The sequence below is a fragment of the Danio rerio genome, chromosome 17 (genome assembly GCF_049306965.1).
Source record: "Danio rerio strain Tuebingen ecotype United States chromosome 17, GRCz12tu, whole genome shotgun sequence".
Classification (NCBI taxonomy): Eukaryota; Metazoa; Chordata; class Actinopteri; order Cypriniformes; family Danionidae; genus Danio; species Danio rerio.
The window spans coordinates 9814324-9833811 of NC_133192.1; the positions used below are offsets into that span (position 1 = coordinate 9814324).

At 38.7% G+C, this 19488-nt stretch overlaps 1 protein-coding gene across 22 annotated transcripts in view; it reads right to left on the reverse strand.

Annotated features, from left to right (window-relative positions):
* Positions 1 to 19488, reverse strand: part of ctbp2a (C-terminal binding protein 2a) — a 131342-nt gene that overhangs the window by 66573 nt on the left and 45281 nt on the right. For 3 of the 22 annotated variants that reach the window (XM_068214447.2, XM_073927476.1, XM_073927475.1), the window contains exons 1-2: positions 9909 to 10136; positions 8910 to 9751 (exon numbers count right to left, since the gene is read on the reverse strand). The exons of 12 other annotated variants lie outside the window; for them this stretch is intronic. In XM_068214447.2, coding sequence (XP_068070548.1) covers positions 8910 to 9751; positions 9909 to 10054 — 988 coding nt within the window. In that variant the 5' untranslated portion in view covers positions 10055 to 10136. Of the gene's footprint in view, positions 1 to 7451; positions 10142 to 10443; positions 10775 to 19488 lie in introns of those variants that run through there. 7 more of the 22 variants (XM_068214443.2, XM_068214445.2, XM_068214444.2 and 4 more) reach the window with 5 other exon arrangements.

Sequence of the window (19488 nt, forward strand, 5' to 3'; positions counted from 1 at the left end):
TGGTGATCTGAACTTTCATTTTGAAAGTATTAAATGTAGTGCTTTATCCCAAAATAGGATTTAGTACACACTTCTAAGTACTTTTGATGCTAGATTCAAACTGCTTATTTAAAATGAGCCCAATCAACACAATTCCTGAGGTTTTATTGCGACAACTTAATGGTTTTAAGTTCAATCCACTTAAATTTGTTTATCTTAATCAATTTGTGTTTGGACAACATAAAGGAATTAAGTTAACTTATTAGTTGTTGTTTTTTACAAATTTAAGTGAATTGAACATAAAATAATTATGTTGTCACATAAAAAACGCAATAGTTGTGGTTTCAGTATGGAAGTAGTTTGAACAAACAGCAGACATCATTTTTATTAATGTGCTCAAAAAAATGATTACTGCTGCCTGTTCAAAATATCTGTGTGAAATAAGTTGAAACAACACAATGTTTGTCATTTCTTTGTCCAATTTATTTGTTTTATGTTCAGTCCACTTAAATTTGTAAACCATTAAGTTAACTTAAGCGTTTTGTGTTGGGACAACATGAAGGAATTGTGTTGGTGCAACTACATGGTTAGGGGATTTGTAGTTTCCACCATGCTTTGCATGGGATTGAATTAAAAGAGGGAAATGCTGACAATAAAATTAATCTAAGGTGTTTAAAGATAATAGAAAAGACTTGTTAATGTTTCATCTTCACTTCAGTTTTTAAATTGACAATTTTCATGTGATGCTTTGAGCTTTTAGATTACCACCTTGCAGAAGCAGCCATGCTTTGGGTGTTGGCAGCTTTATTAGCAAAAATGCAGGTTGTTGCTTTGCGCAGTGAGCAGTAGCTATCCTAAAATGAGTTCTGAGATCAGTCTCAATTAACTCTAACTTACGAAGTATGCTTAAAATGGCTCTTTTAGTTAATGTAGGATAACTTCAAATAAAACTAAGAGACATCGAAATGTACAGCACATAATAGACATACATGATATTATTTCAGACTTTTCAGTTTAATGGCCTGTTTCCACTGAGTGGTGCATATGGTACGGGTAACCTTTATCAGGCTTGGGTTTCCACTGGTAAAAGGGTACCAAAGTTTCAGTCGATGTCATTCTCACTTGAGAAAATGTCTACAGTAAAGCTCTATGAGTCATTCACATATCATATAAGGAAGCACTTCTCACAAAACAGATACTTTATACACAAATACTTGTGTACAAATGTTCATTACTAACCTAACATGATTTGATTATAACTGCAGATCAATGACAGTGTGAAATAGCCTACGGTAACGTCTGCAATCATATGAAATAAATAAATAAATTCAACATATATGAACACATGCAGACCCTTACAGTCTCTGATATGTTACCAATTACAGAAGAACTACACACAGCATATATTTAGTCTTCTAAAAACACCATGCAACATATAGCCTACAGTCAGTGCAAACCTCTCATCTTTATCTATAATCTTCAGCAGCACATGTAACCTCTGTTAGAGAGTAATTCTGTCATTCAGAGTTCATAATAGTCCAAAAGGTGATGATCATAGTTAAACATGGCATGCTAGCTGAAAAAATCATTTGCTCCTTTGTTTTTACTGCGCATCAGTCTCACGTTAGTTCCTTTCTGACAGGATCGGATGTCAGAAACACTTCTATAATCACACGTATGTTATTATCATCAGCTCACGAAGTTCGTTATTTCAAATATAGACGCGCACGCGAGCACAAGCGAGAAAGCGAAAGCACTTGCGCTTTAATGTAGAATTATACTTTTGCCAGGTGCCGCATCGCGCACCTCGCGAAACGGCCGAGGCTTTTACATTTGCCGCGTTTGCCGTTGTGATATTCTTTAAAGCGAAAGGGGGCAGTCAAAAGAAAACCCACCGTAAAGTCAGACGGATAAGCAGAGAAGTAGGAAGTTTCCAGAACTACATCCTATCATTATATTCTTCAATATTTTTAAACTATTGATTTTTTTACTGTTTTTATACATTATTTCAATGATTATATAGGCTCACCTGGCGACTATCTTTGAAACGCCTTTTGGGCATTCTGTTTGAATGGGGAAACATTAAACAGGCTTGTAAAAAAACTACAAGGCACAGGGTAGAATCGGTACCGTTCCATATTACTCAGTGCAAACAGGCCATAAGTAAAATAAATATTCAAATGTAAATAAATTTTTATGTTGAACCAACTCAAATGCATTTAACTGTGCTAATAGTTTTTTTTTTTAGTTGGTGCTAAACAAATTTATTGAGTGGAAATCCTGCCCTCGGTTAAATTGAGTTCATCAGTTAATATTTTGAGTGTGTAGTTATCCAACATTTAAATCATTTTGCGTGAATTTCCAAGAGCAAATAAATATTTTATCATTAACATTACACATAATTACACACCATTATTTTGGTCATGCTTCCCACCTCCTCTGAATCCACTCTGACTAAAGCAGTCATCCTTTAATAATGTTCATCACCGCTCTCTCATTTCTCTCCCACCCCAGAGGCTCTCCAATCATATCCATAGACTCTGATTACTATCACCACAATGTGATTAGCCTGACTATGGTGATGTGTTGTTTAATTTCCTGCCGGGGTTTGACACTGCATCTCCATTTCGGCTCTAAAACTCTCTGCACTGCTGCACCTCCCCCCTCAGAGCAGTCATTGGTCATCGTTTTACATCAGCCATTGTGAGCTGGAAACAGTCTTTTACAGCGGCTGCACTGAGAGGAATTAAATACAGAAATGCAACACAATTTGTGTAGCATCCAAAAAAAAAAAAAAAAAAATCACAATTATGCATAAACATGTCAGATGCATCGTAAACAATTTGTCTTGCTAATGCACTCTAAAATTTAGCAAATGCATTTGGACTTTTAGTTAAACTCAAATGTGCTTTTGATTGAATTAAATGGTCACACTTTATAATAAGATTGCATTAGTTATTGTAACACTTGTACAGCATTTATTTAATCATTCATCAGTTCATAATCATAATCAGTTCATAATTTGCTAATTAATGGGGTTTGCCATAGGCAAAGTCCATTCTTACTATTGTGGTTTATTATTCTTAATTCTGCCAAAAGTTCGGCGCGTAACTTGTCCCGCAGCTTTCGCCCCAGACCCTTGAAAGTGGTGTCAAACTGTCCGGTTCTATCGGGAATGGTGTGCTATGACTTTTATAAGCGGTGGGGGGTTTTTTGGCCCCGCAGGGGCCAAAAAACCTGCCCAAAAATCCCATAGACTTAACATTGAGCCGAACTTTGACGAATCACAGCGCCGAGTGTGAATTTCATAGAATTATGGGATTCACAGCATCTGTAGGGGGTTGCAGCCTAAGTGAGAACATACCTCGCAAGGGGGTATACGTTGCACCTCTGGGGCTCTAGGACGTCCCAAAGTTCTCCCATTGACTTACATTGGCCCCATTGACTCCCATTCATTTTTCTAGAAGAGCACTAAACGCGCCGCGAAATGGGACGACCTTTAAAGCGTTGTAGCGCCAAGTGTGAAATTCGTAGAAATATGGGATTCGCAACATCTGTAGGGGGTTGCAGCCTGTATGAGAACATACCCCAAAAAGGGGTATAAGTTGTACCCATGGGGTGCTAGGATGTCCCAAAGGGGTCCCCATTGACTTTACATGGCCCATTGACTCCCATTCATTTCTTGACTCACATGTCAATCACATTACATAGCAGTGTGGGGGTTGCCTTACTTGACTGAGGCAACCAATCAGCATCTCAATATGATTTTGAAGCTCACAAGCCACGCCCCCCCAAACCATTTGAAGACCCTTAATAACTGCCCCATTGACTTAACATGGGGTGGGATGTCCCACTGCACATCCCATTGACTTCCATTATAAAGGTCACACATCTATAACATTACATAGGAGTGTCATAGAGACATGGGGGTGGGCTCATTGGACTCAGACAACCAATGAGCTTTTCAATATGATAATAAAGCTCACAAGCCACGCCCCCAAACTGGTCCCATAGACTGCCATTATAACTGGTCTACATGCATATCTTTGCATAGCAGTGTCCAACTGACTTGGGGGTTGGCTCATCTGACTCAGATAACCAATGAGCATCTCAATATGATAATGAAGCTCACAAGCCACGCCCCCAAACTGGTCCCATAGACCGTCATTATAACTGGCCTAGATGCATATCTTTACATAGCAGTGTCATAGAGACATGGGGGTTGGTTTATTTGACTTAGACAGCTAACCACATTCAAGTTCACTCTGTAACCTCGCCCATAGCAACAAAACAGAGTACCCTAGCAACCAATCATCAACAGCTATATCTCAAGATCGGAACATCGTAGAGACTTGGTGATTGGCTCGTTTAACTCATGCTAGCAAACGGAACTTCCTATATGCTACACATGCTAGCAGTGACTAGCTACATGCTAAAATTGACTAGCCAAATACTGTAACTTGCTAGAAATGCTTACTAAGTGTAATTATTTCAACAGGCATGTATGTTAGGCTTGCCTAGTAACCACCCAGGGTACCCTAGCAACTGCCTAGCAACCACCCAAATTACCCTAGCAACTGCCTAGCAACCACCTAGCAACCGCCTAGTAACGTCTTAGTAAGGGCCTAGCGACCACTCAGGACACCCTAGCAACCGCCTAGCAACGCCTTAGCAACCACTCAGAATACCCTAGCAACCACCAAGCAACACCTTAGCAACCACCTAGCAACCACTTAGGACACCCTAGCAACCGCCTAGCAACACCTTAGCAACCACCTAGCAACCACTCAGAACACCCTAGCAACCGCCTAGCAACCGCCTAGCAACCACTCAGAACACCCTAGCAACCACCTAGCAACACCTTAGCAACCACCTAGCAACCACTCAGGACACCCTAGCAACCACCTAGCAACACCTTAGCAACCACTCAGGACACCCTAGCAACCGCCTAGCAACCACTTAGAATACCCTAGCAACACCTTAGCAACCACCTAGGACACCTTAGCAACTGCCTAGCAACACCTTAGCAACCACCTATCAACCACTCAGGACACCCTAGCAACTGCCTAGCAACGCCTTAGCAACCACTTAGAATACCCTAGCAACCACCTAGCAACACCTTAGCAACCACCTAGCAACCACTTAGGACACCTTAGCAACCGCCTAGCAACACCTTAGCAACCACCTAGCAACCACTCAGGACACCCTAGCAACCGCCTAGCAACACCTTAGCAACCACCTAGCAACCACTTAGGACACCCTAGCAACCGCCTAGCAACGCCTTAGCAATCGCTTAGAACACCTTAGCAACCACCTAGCAACCACTCAGAACACCTTAGCAACCATTCAGAACACCCTAGCAACCAAAACAAATACATTGTACCCCATCGATTTGCCACGCAAACCCCATTCACATTTCCTTTAGGAAATGTACAATTCTAGTGCATTATTAAAATCCAATATTGTGCTTGTTAACATTAGGCCTGTCACGATAAGGAAGTTTTGTTGTGTGATAATTTGTCACAGAAATTGCAATATTATTGTCATTTTGAGATAATTTTTTGCCACTGATTATATAACAGCACAATAATGCAAATAGCCATGAACACTTTCAAATACTGATCATTATTAGGGGTTATTTAGATTCTGTAATTTGATGTTAAAAAGGTAAATTGTCCTATTATATATATTGTTAAATGTCCTAAAATGTCCAATTACAGGTGAAACATAAATGTCATAAAAAAATTACTTTAATGTTATTTGTGAATTTGTGTGCGTATAAATACACACACACACACACACACACACACACACACACACACACACACACACACACACACACACACACATATATATATACATCGTTATCTCTCCTAATATGATACAGTTACATTATACAATAACTAACCTTAACTATAGGAAAATTATTTTTAAGGGTTATCAATTACTGTATTATTTTGTTTTTTTTTAAAGCTTGACAAACAGTACTTTTATGTATATTGTCTTTTGAATTAATTTTATTTCACATTATAATAATGAGAAGACATTTTTGCATTTTATAATAATAATAATAATAATAATAATAATTTAGCTCAAATTCACTCCTTTATTATATTAGGCATGGATAGTCTTTTAAAGAATTTAAAGTATCCCTGAAGAGTCACTTCTTTATTTTATCGCCTATTTGTGAGGTGATTTTTTTTATTAGTTTTATATTCACATTTTTACATTTTCTATTAATAATTGATCAGTTTATATGTTTCTGACTTGTTTTATTTTATATATACATAACATTTAACCTCTGCATAATAGATTTCTCTGCTATGCTTGTATTTCTTAAGTGTAAAGTGTTTCAGAATTAAGCTTTGAAGGTAAAATATAAAAATAAATTGCAATGTTAATAATGTCACTCAACAGTATATGAATCAACGACATTCTCAGTTATTATTCCACAAATGTAACATTTGCCATTGAAGTTTGTGGCTGGCAAAAAGCGGGAACTGTCACTCTCTCCCTGTAACAGTCCAGTCTATCATTCTGATCTTGCCTGTATAAGGCTCAAAGTGACATCTCACATCAAACATGCATCAAGGGGCTCTACCGCTAACTGACAGCCTACACTTCACTCACAGTATCTCAGTCAAACAGATCAGCTGCGACAGGCAGATAGTGACAGAGGTTCAAACTAGCAAAGACAAACTGTGAAAATAAAAAAACACAGCATGCCACTCTAAATACATTGAGATACACCTAATGCAAAACACACATGACATAACGCAGTGTAGTACTGAGTACAATCTAGCAGTCACCAACACCCTGAAGCAGATAATGACTAATTCTGCAGAAATGTGACGGAGTGCAGGCCAGTGAACCACAAGACAAAAAGAAAACACATTTGGACATTCTAGCACAGTTTATTACACCACTCATCACAAAATAAAGGAAATGTACTCTTAAATGAGCATCTGTGCCAGACATGCAAAAGTACAATCTTTGGTGGTGTGTAATTCTGTGGTTTAAAAGATGACGATGAATGACTATATGTATTTATATGCCAGAATTTCCATTCTGTCTAACTCTTTTTGCAATGAAAGCTGCACCTGATCTGGCACAAAACAAAGCGAAAGCAGTTCCTTTGATCTGAGGGAGTAAATAAAATATGTTCAGCCTTGTTCAACATGAGACAGAGGGATGATATCGCAGTACTAGATGTTTAGGAACATCATTACCAACTCAATTCATTACGATTTCAGCGAAAAACAAACAGCATTGTTTATTCTTCAAAGGAGGTTTCTCTGTGTAGCACTTCTGAAAAAGCGGAGTTCAAAGAGAAAGAATATAACTTGAATCAATTAACCTCAATTCACACATGCTCGCTCTGACACAGAGAGTTAGGAACTGAAGCACTGGAGGGGGTGGGAAGGAGAAAAAGGAGAGCACGAAGAAGGTAATGCAAGAGGGCTTTGATTTACTTGTGTCTGGTGATGCCATAGTGGAGACAATGACCGGAGGTCCAGTACGCCGGCTCAGCTTCTGATTAGCCAGGTTCATATTTTGGCCTGGAACGGCACCTCCAATGGGTACTAGGGCTCCATCTGAGGACACTCCAGCTTTGCGCATTACTTGTGGGCTTAAATGGGGACTGGGCATGGGTGACATTGTAGCCAAGCTTCGATCCCTCTTCATTAACTCCATTGGTACGGTATAGTTGGTGGTGTATGCTTTCGGGGCTTGCTGGGGTGCCAAAGCAGGTACAGTCATTGACTGGGGAACTGCAGATAGAGCTGGCAATGGCATTGCATGAATTTGGGGTGGCAAAGCTGCCATTTGTTGTTGTATTCCTGGTAAATGTGCTGGAATGGCAACCTGTTGGGACATTGCAGTCACAGGTAATCCAGAATGTGGATTGTAACCTGACAATGGTCGAGGTTGGACAGGAACCATAGCACCACTGTATACCCCGGAAACCCTGGGTCCAGGATACCCACTGGTCTCAAGAAGCTGCTGGGAGGGAGCACTGCTGGGTCTGCGACTGTAGCCATCACCAATTCTCGGAGACATAGTCTGCATGGGGGTAGAGGGTGGCTGGATATACTGCGACTCCAAGCCTGGAGTCAAGGGTGGTGGCTGGTGCACGTAGATGTCACTGCGATGGCTGAAGCTGTTGGATCTGCCGCGGGCTGGAGCGCTGGGATGCAGGGGGGTAGCAGGTACAATTTCAGGTGGTCGTTTGCAGCAAAGCACAACACGAGAGAGAACCCTGGCTTGGCCCAAGTTGGGGGCAACTGAACGCACATCATTTTCCTCCATAACGGCCAACATTGCAGTGGAGTCAAAGCCCTGCTGCAGTAGAGAATTGATGGTGCTTTCCGAGAGGCCCTCTTTATGCAACAATGCCAGAAACTCAGGGTCTGCATTTTTTTTAGGGTCTACAGGAGCCACTGGGGTCTGAGGGACAGAAGGAGGAGGAGCAGCAGTGAGAGGCTGAGCAGGAAGCTGAGGTAATGGAGCAGGAATAACGGCCACACCTGGAGTGGTAACTGGGGCAGGGGCAACAGGGGGAACTGGTGTGTAGATAGGATTTGGGGATGCCACAGGTTGCACATGTGGAACTTGCTGCACTGGCTGAACTTGTGGTACCTGCTGAACTTGCTGTACTGGTTGCATTTGCTGCACTGGCTGAACTGGTTGCATCTGTTGCACTGGCTGAGCTTGCTGCATTTGTTGCACTGGCTGAGCTTGCTGCATTTGTTGCACTGGCTGAACCTGCTGCATTTGTTGCACTGGCTGAACCTGCTGCATTTGTTGCACTGGCTGAACCTGCTGCATTTGTTGCTGTTGTATTTGCTGTTGCATTTGTTGCTGCTGTTGGGCTTGCTGTTGCTGCTGTATGGTGTATGGTGAGGGGTTTTCCGGATGCATGACCATACCTCGGGAAGTTCCATCCATTCCTTGAGCAACTGGATCAACCACCAGGCATGTGGCCGTTGGCTGATGAGGATCAATTGGCCTTCCGTTAACATCACTGTAGACTGTATGGCTAGTGAGTGAGGCAGGAGGCTCAGCGGCGTAACGGGGAGAATTTGGCTCCATTATATAACGAGCCGGAGATTGCGCTCTGCTTGGAATGCGCTGTCCTTCATGCATCATTTTGGTGCCAGGAGTTGCAGGTAGGGGTCCAGACAGCATCGGGTCTCGGTAAATACGACCCATGTCATGAACAGTTGGAGGTGGGGGAGGAGGTACACCAGGTGTTGGGGCAACAGAACCAGGACGACCTCCTGAGCCCTGCTCCCAAATCTGACGAGGACCTGCCATCATCCCATAATGTGAAGATGACCTATTCAGAGAATGAGGCTGTTCGCCACGATAGAAACCCTCTGTTGGCCGGGATGGCATGCCTGGGTCTTGCTGATAATAGTCATGGGGTGGCATGGTCCCACGATGAGCTATTGGTGGTCGGTCATAATGGCTGTTCAACTCAGGAACGGAGCTCTTTCTTATGTTACGGGGGTCCGGGCGATCCAAATAGCCTTGGTTATAAAGAGATTCCTGGTAGGCTTCTGGCTCCCGTTTCAAATCGAGGTCAGGAGGACGCACTCCAGGCGCTGGTTCATACCATCCCCCTCCTGCATCCGCTCCGTAGCTCAGCGAGTTGCGTCGACCAGCCATCCGGGCCTGCTGCTCGTAAACACTGTCACTGCGCTCCCAATGACCCTCATTCCCACCCAGCGTGTCCCAGCTCTGGGATCGGCCGATCGGCAACTGCTTACTGGAGATCAACATGAGGAAAAGATATACCTTACTCACAGGGAAGAAAAGTGAGAGATGTTTTCCTTTAAATTTCTAGATGCAGGCTGATGTCAAGTGGTGTAAGGAAGGAGGGTGAACGAAAAAAGATATACAAAACAGAAGATATTGCTTTTCACCTGAGGTCCAGTAGTAATTTCTGTGTCCCGTCTCTATCACAGTGGAAAGGTCTGGCTATCAAATGGCTCCTCTCGCTTGGTGATCGCTGAATAATTAATCTGGGGAATACTGCTGGTGGTGATGGAAGCAGGAAAGAGGACACCATGCACTCTCACAAATAACGCTGGTAGGTAGGTGAAGCCTGCCTGACTACTCCATTGTGGCAATGCAAAGCGACAAGCGTGAATAGATGGAGGGGAAAGAAAAAGAGAGAAAACAGAGACAGGAAGGAAAATTTTAACAAGGGGAGGGATGGCGTGGGGGAGGCAGGGGCTTGTGATAATCCAGCGAGGCTGATCCTCTCCAACTCGGAACATTTTACTCGTTCAGATTGCTATGAGGGATTACAGACCAAATAAAGCCAGCTTAAATCCACTCTTCTCCCTCGTGACGTCACAAGCAAACACATACAACAAAAAAAAATCTGTCCCTGATGATAATGAACACAATGAAATCCCTTCAAATGGGAACACATGATGCCATGGACACACTTACCTGAATATGCCAGTGCTCAAGGTGGTCTGTAAGTCTTTCAAAGGCCTGGCCAGCTGGCACTGAGCTGAAGGTCTTTGCTTGATTCCAAGAGGTGGGCCCCAAGAGGCGGGCCAGTGAAACTAATACAGATCTAATGCAGCAGGGCAAAATCATGTAGCACTGTCAGGAAACGTCAAATCCTGATTGAACAATAATCCTATGATGGGCCAGCAATGCCTGCAGAGCTCGGCAAATGAAGAGATCCAGCATCACCCCTCATCTACTGCGTTATGGCCCGAGCTGACACCAGCACAGCTATATGAACCACTGCCTTCACATACAGACCAACAATGAGGTCACAAAGCTTCGGGATTACAATACTGCTGAACAAAACAACAAAAAAAATCTGCTTAATTACAAAACCAATCAGGGGTGCGTTTCCCAAACAACGATGTAATTCGCGGCTGAACTATCATAGTACAATTCATCTTTTGGGAAAAGAACGATGTGGTGAAGAGTGTTTCCAAAAGCCAGTAGTTTTTCCTGTCACAGGTCCATCGTTTGAACCATGTTAATTATAAACATAAATAAAACATAAAATCACTTACAGAAGCCAACATGTATTCTATTATCATATGTAAATCATATAAATAAATACATTAACGAGGCTATTTATTAAGAATTTAAATTTAATATTTATTATTTATTAGGAAATGAAAGAATACTTTAAATAATAATATTAATAATATTAATGATGATGCTTATTATTAAGTAGGATATTATTTATTTATTTATTTTAAGTGTACTTTTACAATTTGACCCATGCAAACCACTGCAGAAATGTTCTAATCAACAGGCCCATGTCATATTCAGTACATATACTTAATAAATAACATACTAAAAATTAAAAGCATTAACGTATGCTATGTTTTTTGTTTTCACAAGTGTTGAAGACGTAACTTAATCCTTAATAAAAGAATAAATTCCGCCTTTAAATAATAGGTCACCTATAGCTTTCATCATGAGCCACGGCTGTGTTCCAAATTACATCAATGCTTTCAGAGGGCACTGCGAAGGGAGCACAATTGATAAATGAAGATGGCTAAAACTGCAAAAATACTTTAAAAGCAAATTACACCTAAGAGTGACGACTTCAAAGCCTTTTTTAATAATTCCAAGTTTAAATGTTAGAATGTTCTAAATGAATAGGGCATAGGGGGAGTAACTGGAATTAGAACACACCCCGGAACTATGTTTCTAACTGCAGCTCCAGTGGTGTAGTTGCAAGCATACAAGTTTGCGATGCAGTTTGCGAATGTTCGTTAGAACGATGGATTTGGGAAATGCCAAGTCAACAAACTATGTTTGTAACAAAGGAACTTGTGACCTTAGTTGGCAAACGATGGCTTTCGGAAACGCACCCCAGATCAGATGCAAATTGAACAGCTTTTGGGAAACATTTATAACATGCTGTATTTCTGACATTTCTTAAGATGTCAGAACCACTCTAATAGTCTTAATTGATCTCTAAAGAGACATTTTACCCAAAAATGTATGAAATAAAGGTACAAAACCTGCCTCTAGGGTAGTACTTTTTCCAAAAGGCAAAGTTTTGTACCTTAAAATGTACATATTAATTCCTAAATATTATTAATATATTAATTATTATAAATATGTACCTTAGAGTACAAAAAAAGGTAAAAATTGTACCATTAAGATTTCAAAGTGCACCTGTAAGGTGTTTTACACTGTTTTATAACTATATTTCTGATAGTGTCTCATTTACTCACACTCCAAACCTCCATTACATTACTCTTTGTTGAAACACAAAAGAAATACTTCAAATTTTTCAGTGGATTATTGTCCACATAATAAAAGTCAATGAGGCACAAAGTTTAACAGCATTTCTCAAAAATTATGTTGCCTTATTAACAAGAACACAAATGCATACAGCTATGAATTTATTACTATATTATGAAAGAATAGTAATTTTTGGGGTGGACCATCCCTTTAATATACAATGAAGACATTTATTCTATAAACAAAGAAACCATTGCCCCATGTTGTGCACTTCCCCACTGAGAAAGCATGCCTATGTTATTAAGATAAGCATTATAAAACCCACAGGGGGTGAAGCCGGAAATCTGGGACATCAAAAACAAACTACAATATCTAAAGGCTTGCAAATATGTCTTTCATGGAAAACATTCCATCAGCGTGAATGTTAACATGGTTGAAACTGGAGTTTTTGGTTTAGGAAAAGCTTTTTGTTGTGAACAGATTTTGCCCACCTGCCACTGAAACACTCCACCCAAATCCTCTCTGATCCCCCACAAACACCAGAGAGAGGGGAGAACAGAGAGAGACTTGCGAGGATCAAATTAATAGGGCATATTTTCAGACTATCCATTGTCATCGTGATGCATTCTGCATCTTGATCGAATCTGGAGATTTGGACAGTTTTAAAGTGACTTGCAGCTTTGTTTTGATCTTTTTTCTTCTAACACACCATGTGATGCCTTGTATTACAGCTATGGCAGGAGTTTGACTAAGGCTTTTCAAGCTTGTTGTTCAGAATCAACAATGCATGTATGCATGAGCATTTCCAGATTGCAAATAATACAACAGTTTCCTGAGGTCTGATTTATATAAAGGGCACAGAAACCTTCCTAAAAGTGATCATACACCAGAATAAATGTATTAATGTTATAATAATTAGGGCTCATACGACAATTTAAAGTGGTTTAATTACAGTAAGTCAGTATTTAAGTTAATTTAAAAGTTTAAGTAAATTTAAAAGTGTAAGTAAATTTAAAGTTAAGTTTATTTAAAAGTTTACTTACATCTGCACACATTCTCCCATCAAGTTTGTTTTTTATCAGAACTTGTGCATGGGAAGTGGTTTGCACACACATTTCCGCCTTGGTTTTGTGATGTTTATAACTAAGACCTGTGGTGTGTGTTTTCAAAAACCAGGTTACACAAAACCCATACCAAAAAAAATATTCTCAGATCACACGTAAAGTAGAGGTTGACCAATTAATAGGATTCTTGATTAATCAGGAACAACATCTCAATCGAATATCTAAAGAATAGATGAAAAGTATAAGTAGGCTATATGTATGGGTTGACTGAAAAAAATGTATGAATAATAAATTAAAAATAATTATTACTTCACTAAAAGCATCAAATAAGATCAACAAAACTTAAAACAAACTATTTTGGAAGAAACGAACGTGTTTTTGCATTCTGAGAACGAAAGGTGCGCGTTTTATCTAGCTAGGCAATGACTGAATCAGCTGGGTATTGTCCGCGAGCGTTGCAGTTAGGGCTGTGCAATTAATCAAAAATCCAATTTCGGCTTCTAACGATTATGAAAAACCATTATTCGGGATAAACGATTATTGAATTATATACTGCCCCTTTCCAGTTGTACACGTGTTGCTCTTAAAAGATCGTAAGACCGCATGCTTGTGTGTGCGGCGCGCCCACACAGTCCGAAGCATGAGGTCAGCATTTGGTCTCATTCGCACACTGAGACGAGCAGGGCGCACACATCTCATCTTAACGTGAGCGCTTTAATGGTCAAATAGGTGTCAAAACGTGGTGTTTAGTGATTATTAATATTAACCCTCAATTGGGTATTAAACAAATGAGTTGAGAATCAAAAGACACGTGAAAGAGAAACCATTCAAGTCAAAATGCCCTAAATAGATTGCAATTAGTACAAAATGCGGCTGCGAGACTTCTGACAGGGACTCGCAAGTTCGAGCACATATCCCCGGTTCTTTCCTCTCTGGGCTGGCTGCCTGTTAGGTCACGGATTGATTTTTAACTATTAATCTTTGTTTTTTAAATCTTTAAACAATCTGGCAACGTCTTACTTATTATACCTGCTACATGTATGCAATCCTGGTAGGTCACTAAGGTCTTCTGATGAATTTATTCTATCAATACCAAGGTCCCAGTGTAAACGAAGTGGGGATCTGGCATTTGCTGTAGTCGCCCCAAAACTCTGGAACGGGCTTCCGCCCCACATCAGACATGCTCCAACTCTATCTGTTTTTAAAAAGCATTTAAAAACGGCATCTTTGTTCTTTAGTATTTGAGCCTTTTTAATGTTGAGGGGTTTGCCTTATGTTTTAATTGTTATGTATGTGATGTAGATTTTATTTTTAATATTGATTGTGTTCAGCACTTTGGGCAACGTTGTGTTATAAAAAATGTGCTTTATAAATAAACTAACTAATTAAAGCGACAGCATGCAAATTCCTGCTGCCACCTGTTTGAATCATTATTAAACAAAATGAGAAAATCCCTCATTGCTTTGGACTTTTGTAGCTAAAGTGTTTTTCTTACAGTGAAGATGCTTAAAGCACAGTTTGTTTCATATTATTATTTTAATGTATTTATTTCTCTTTCCTTTGCAGGGTGGAAAATAACTGTATATATGCAGTTGAAGTCAGAATTATTAGCCCTCCTGAATATTAGCAGCTCTTTTTCCCCAATTTCTGTTTAATGGAAAGAAGATTTCTGAAAATAATAGTTTTAATAACTCATTTCTAATAACTCATTCATTTTAACTTTGCTATGATGACAGCACACAATATTTGACTAGATATTTTTCAAAATACAAGCATTTAGATTCAAAGTGTGATTCAAAGGCTTAGAGTAATCAGGCAAGTCATTGTATAACAGTATTTTATTGTGCAGACAATCAAAAAATATATTGCTTAAGGGGGCTAATATTATAGACCTTAAAATGGGTTTCAAACTATTTAAACCTGCTTTTATTCTAGCCAAAATAAAACAAATAAGCCTTTCTCCAGAAGAAAAAATATAAGAGGAAATACTGTTAAAATTCCTTGCTCTGTTAAACATAATTTGGGAAATATTTATTTTAAAAAAAATTCTCAGGAGCGCTTATAATTGTGACTTCAACTGAAAATCGTTTTGAATAATCGTGATTACAATTATGACCAAAATAATCGTGATTATGATTTTTACCAAAATCGAGCAGCCCTAGTTGCTGTTGATATTGTTATAATTTGAACATTTAATAACATTGTGATATTCAAGATTTGTAAAGTCATACAGCTCCGGATAACTCAAAACAGTAGCCACTCCTCCATCTTCAAATGTCTCCGTAGTCATCTTGACAACAAAAACACTGCTTTCACCTCAACAAAAACCCAGCCTCTGCTTTTATTTGATTAGAGAATGAAAAAGACGCAAGTGACATAACAAATTTTTTCTGCTCAGAGTTGACTTGTTTTTAACTGCAGGCGCACAATGTGCAATGGCGAAATGCGAGGCACAGCTGGGGGTTAAAGCACGAGCAGTGCAGGGTGCATAAGCAGCGCACAAAACGCTGGCGGCCATTAGTAAACCACTCAAAAAAGGCGGCTCTCAACGCAGAAAGCATGGTTGGTGTGATCGGCCCCGAATGCGCGTTTATGTTCCAAAAATGCGAGGCGTATCTCACTGCCTTTTTTGTTGACAAGAAAAAAAAAGCAAAGTGAGCTTTTTACATCACTGGGCAATGACTGAATCAGCTGTGTAATGTGTGCGAGTGTTGCTGTTGATATTGTTATAATTGTAATATTTCATAATAATGTGATATTCAAGATTTGTCAAGTCATACAGCTCTGGATAACTTATAACAGCAACCTCTAGTCTCTCCTTCATCTTTAAAATTCTCTGTAGTCGTCTTGACAACACAAACACTGCTGTCACCTCAATGGAAACCCCGCCTCTGCTTTCATTTGAATGAAAAACACATGAGTGACGTAGTACGCCTTTCCCGCTCAGAGTTGACTTGTTTTCAACTGTAGGTGCACAGTGCGCAACGGCAAAAACATGAGGTGCAGCAGGTGGTTAAAACGCGAGCTGTACAGGGCGCATAAGCAGTGTGCAAAATGATCACAGCCGTTAGTAAATCATTCAAAAATGGCTCCTCTAAACACAGAAAGCAAGTTACACCATATGTACGTATTAATCATGAACAGTCTGAGTCCCTACATAAAAATATATATGTTATTTACAGGGATTAGTCCCTTTATTCATCAGGGGTCGCCACAGTGGAATGAACCGTAAACTTATACAGCATATGTTTTACACAGTGGATGCCAACTCAGTACTGGGAAACACCCATACACTTTCACATGCACACTCATACACTACAGCCAATTTAGTTTATTCAGTTCACCTATAGCGCATGTCTTTGGACTGTGGGGGAAACTGGAGCACCCAGAGGAAACCCACAAAAACACGGGGAGAACACACAAACTCCACACAGAAACGCCAACTAACCCAGCTGGGACTCGAACTTTCTTGCTGCAAGGTGACAGTGTTAACCACTGAGCCACCGTGTCGCCCCATTGAAAATATAGTATATTAATATTACATAAAGTTCTTAAGTTACTGTTTTTAGTGAAATCCATCAGTCCGACTCTAACAAAGTGTCACAGAAAGGCAGCTTTATTAATACTCTAATATATATATACATATACATATATACATATACATATATATACATATATACATATATATATATATATATATATATATATATATATATATATATATATATATATATATGTACACATATATATGTATATATATATATGTATATATATACATATATGTATAAATATGTGTGTGTGTGTATATATATATTATATATATATATATATATATATATATATATATATATATATATATATATATAAACATACATATATATGTGAACACTTTCAGTATCAGAAAAAGTGCATTTCTAATCAACTGTGATCATGCCTTATCAATGCATTGCTTTCTGGCACTGACTTTTATGGTGGAATCCAGCATATCAAGCTCCATAATTATACTGCCTACCTTTTGGAGCGCAGCGTTGACGCCTTAGCAGTTTACTAGGGTTTGGAACAGAGCAACAGCGAGTGTGTAATACAGCCAAATGAAATCTAATCTCTGTCGAAGAGCTGTTAGTTCCATTTGTAACTTGCACACATGCAGCGAGGATTATTTTGGCTTCTTAAATAACTGCGGTACAATTACCAAAAATAAAAAATATATAAAAATATGCATGAATCAGCACAGTTGCATCACAACAGAAAAATCAAGTAGTGCAGTATCATGGCAACAGTGTCTACTTTATCTATCTGCAGAACTTTAAAGAACAAAAGAGAGCAAGACGGAGAGGCAGAAACAAAGGGGAAAGACAGAGAATTTTCATAAATCCTTTGTGCCCGAGAGACTGCGACTAATCTAATACAAAAACCCTGTGGGACGTTTGGCTTCAACAAGCTTCTCTGGCTATCTGGGAATACATGTGTAAGCAATTTTATACATGACTACTAATACGAGAGCTCTTTGGAGGGAAACAAATTCATAAAAAGGGGGATATGAAGTGATTAAAAGCAGAATGCAGCAAAATGAAACATTACATCAACTAATTGACTCTCTTCCTTATTCTTAATGCTGTGTATACTGTTTATACCAGCACAGACTCAATGCAAATACAAGCTTTGGCCTACATTTTAGTGAAAAGTAAAATATGTTTCTCCAGCTACGTTTTTTGGGTGTTTCAGATGACAAATACACAAGAGTGCAATATTTCTTATGCAAAATTATTTCGTTTATATAAAGAAAACAACCAAGACAACCAACCAGTGGGTCTAAATGTCATTATAAACCTACTAATGTCTGGAGCCAGATTAGTCTCAAACACAATTCACATTCACAACATCTAATTTGAAAATTCAAAACACGATTTATAAACACACAAGTCCAATTTGTAAATACAAAATATGATTCAAAAATACACAAATACAGTTCATAAATTCAAAACACGATTCATGAACACCCAAATCCAATTCATAAATACAAAACACGATTCATAAACACCCAATTCCATTTAGTAAATTCAAAACAAATCCAATTCGTAAATTTAATACAAATTCAATTCGTAAATTCAAAACACGATTTAAAAATACACAAATCCAATTCATAAACACAAAACAAATCCAAGTCGTAAATTCAAAAATACTCAAATTCAATTCATAAAATTAAAACACGATTCAAAAATACACAAATCCAATTCGTAAATTCAAAACACTATTCAAGAATACACAAATTCACTTCATAAATTCAAAACACTATTCAAAAATACACAAATCCAATTCGTAAATTCAAAATACGATTCATAAACACCCAAATCCAATTCTTAAATTTAAAACATGATTAATAAACACAATTCCATTTAGTAAATTCAAAACAAATCCAATTCGTAAATTCAAAACACGATTCAAAAATACACAAATCCAATTCGTAAATTCAAAACACTATTCAAGAATACACAAATTCACTTCGTAAATTCAAAACACGATTCAAAAATATACAAATCCAATTCCTAAATTCAAAATACGATTCATAAACACCCAAATCCAATTTCGTAAATTCAAAACGCGATTCATAAACACACAATTCCATTTAGTAAATTCAAAACTCGATTCAAAAATACACAAATACAGTTTGTAAATTAAAAAATTTAGGCTGATGAATACTTAACACAACTCACACAGACTCTTCCATACTCCTTACTGCATACCATCAATATGTAGCATGCACTGCTCTTTAACCAATCCATACTTAAAACAATATGGTCTACAACGATGGGTACATTGTACATACTGTATCGTTGTCAATACTGCCAATGTTACACTGTCCTGTTTTTGGGAGTATGCTGTTGTATTTTGCACTGTCTGGAGCCAGCACCTAAGCTTTTCACTTATCATAGCACACGGGCTGCTGATGATGCCACAATAAAAGTGATTTGATTTGAAAAAGCGATTCATAAACACCCAAATCCAATTCGTAAATTCGAAACACGATTCATAAATACCCAAATACATTTCATAAACTCAAAACAAATCCAAGTCGTAAATTCAAAACACGATTCAAAAATATACAAATCCAATTCCTAAATTCAAAATACGATTCATAAACACCCAAATCCAATTCGTAAATTCAAAACGCGATTCATAAACACACAATTCCATTTAGTAA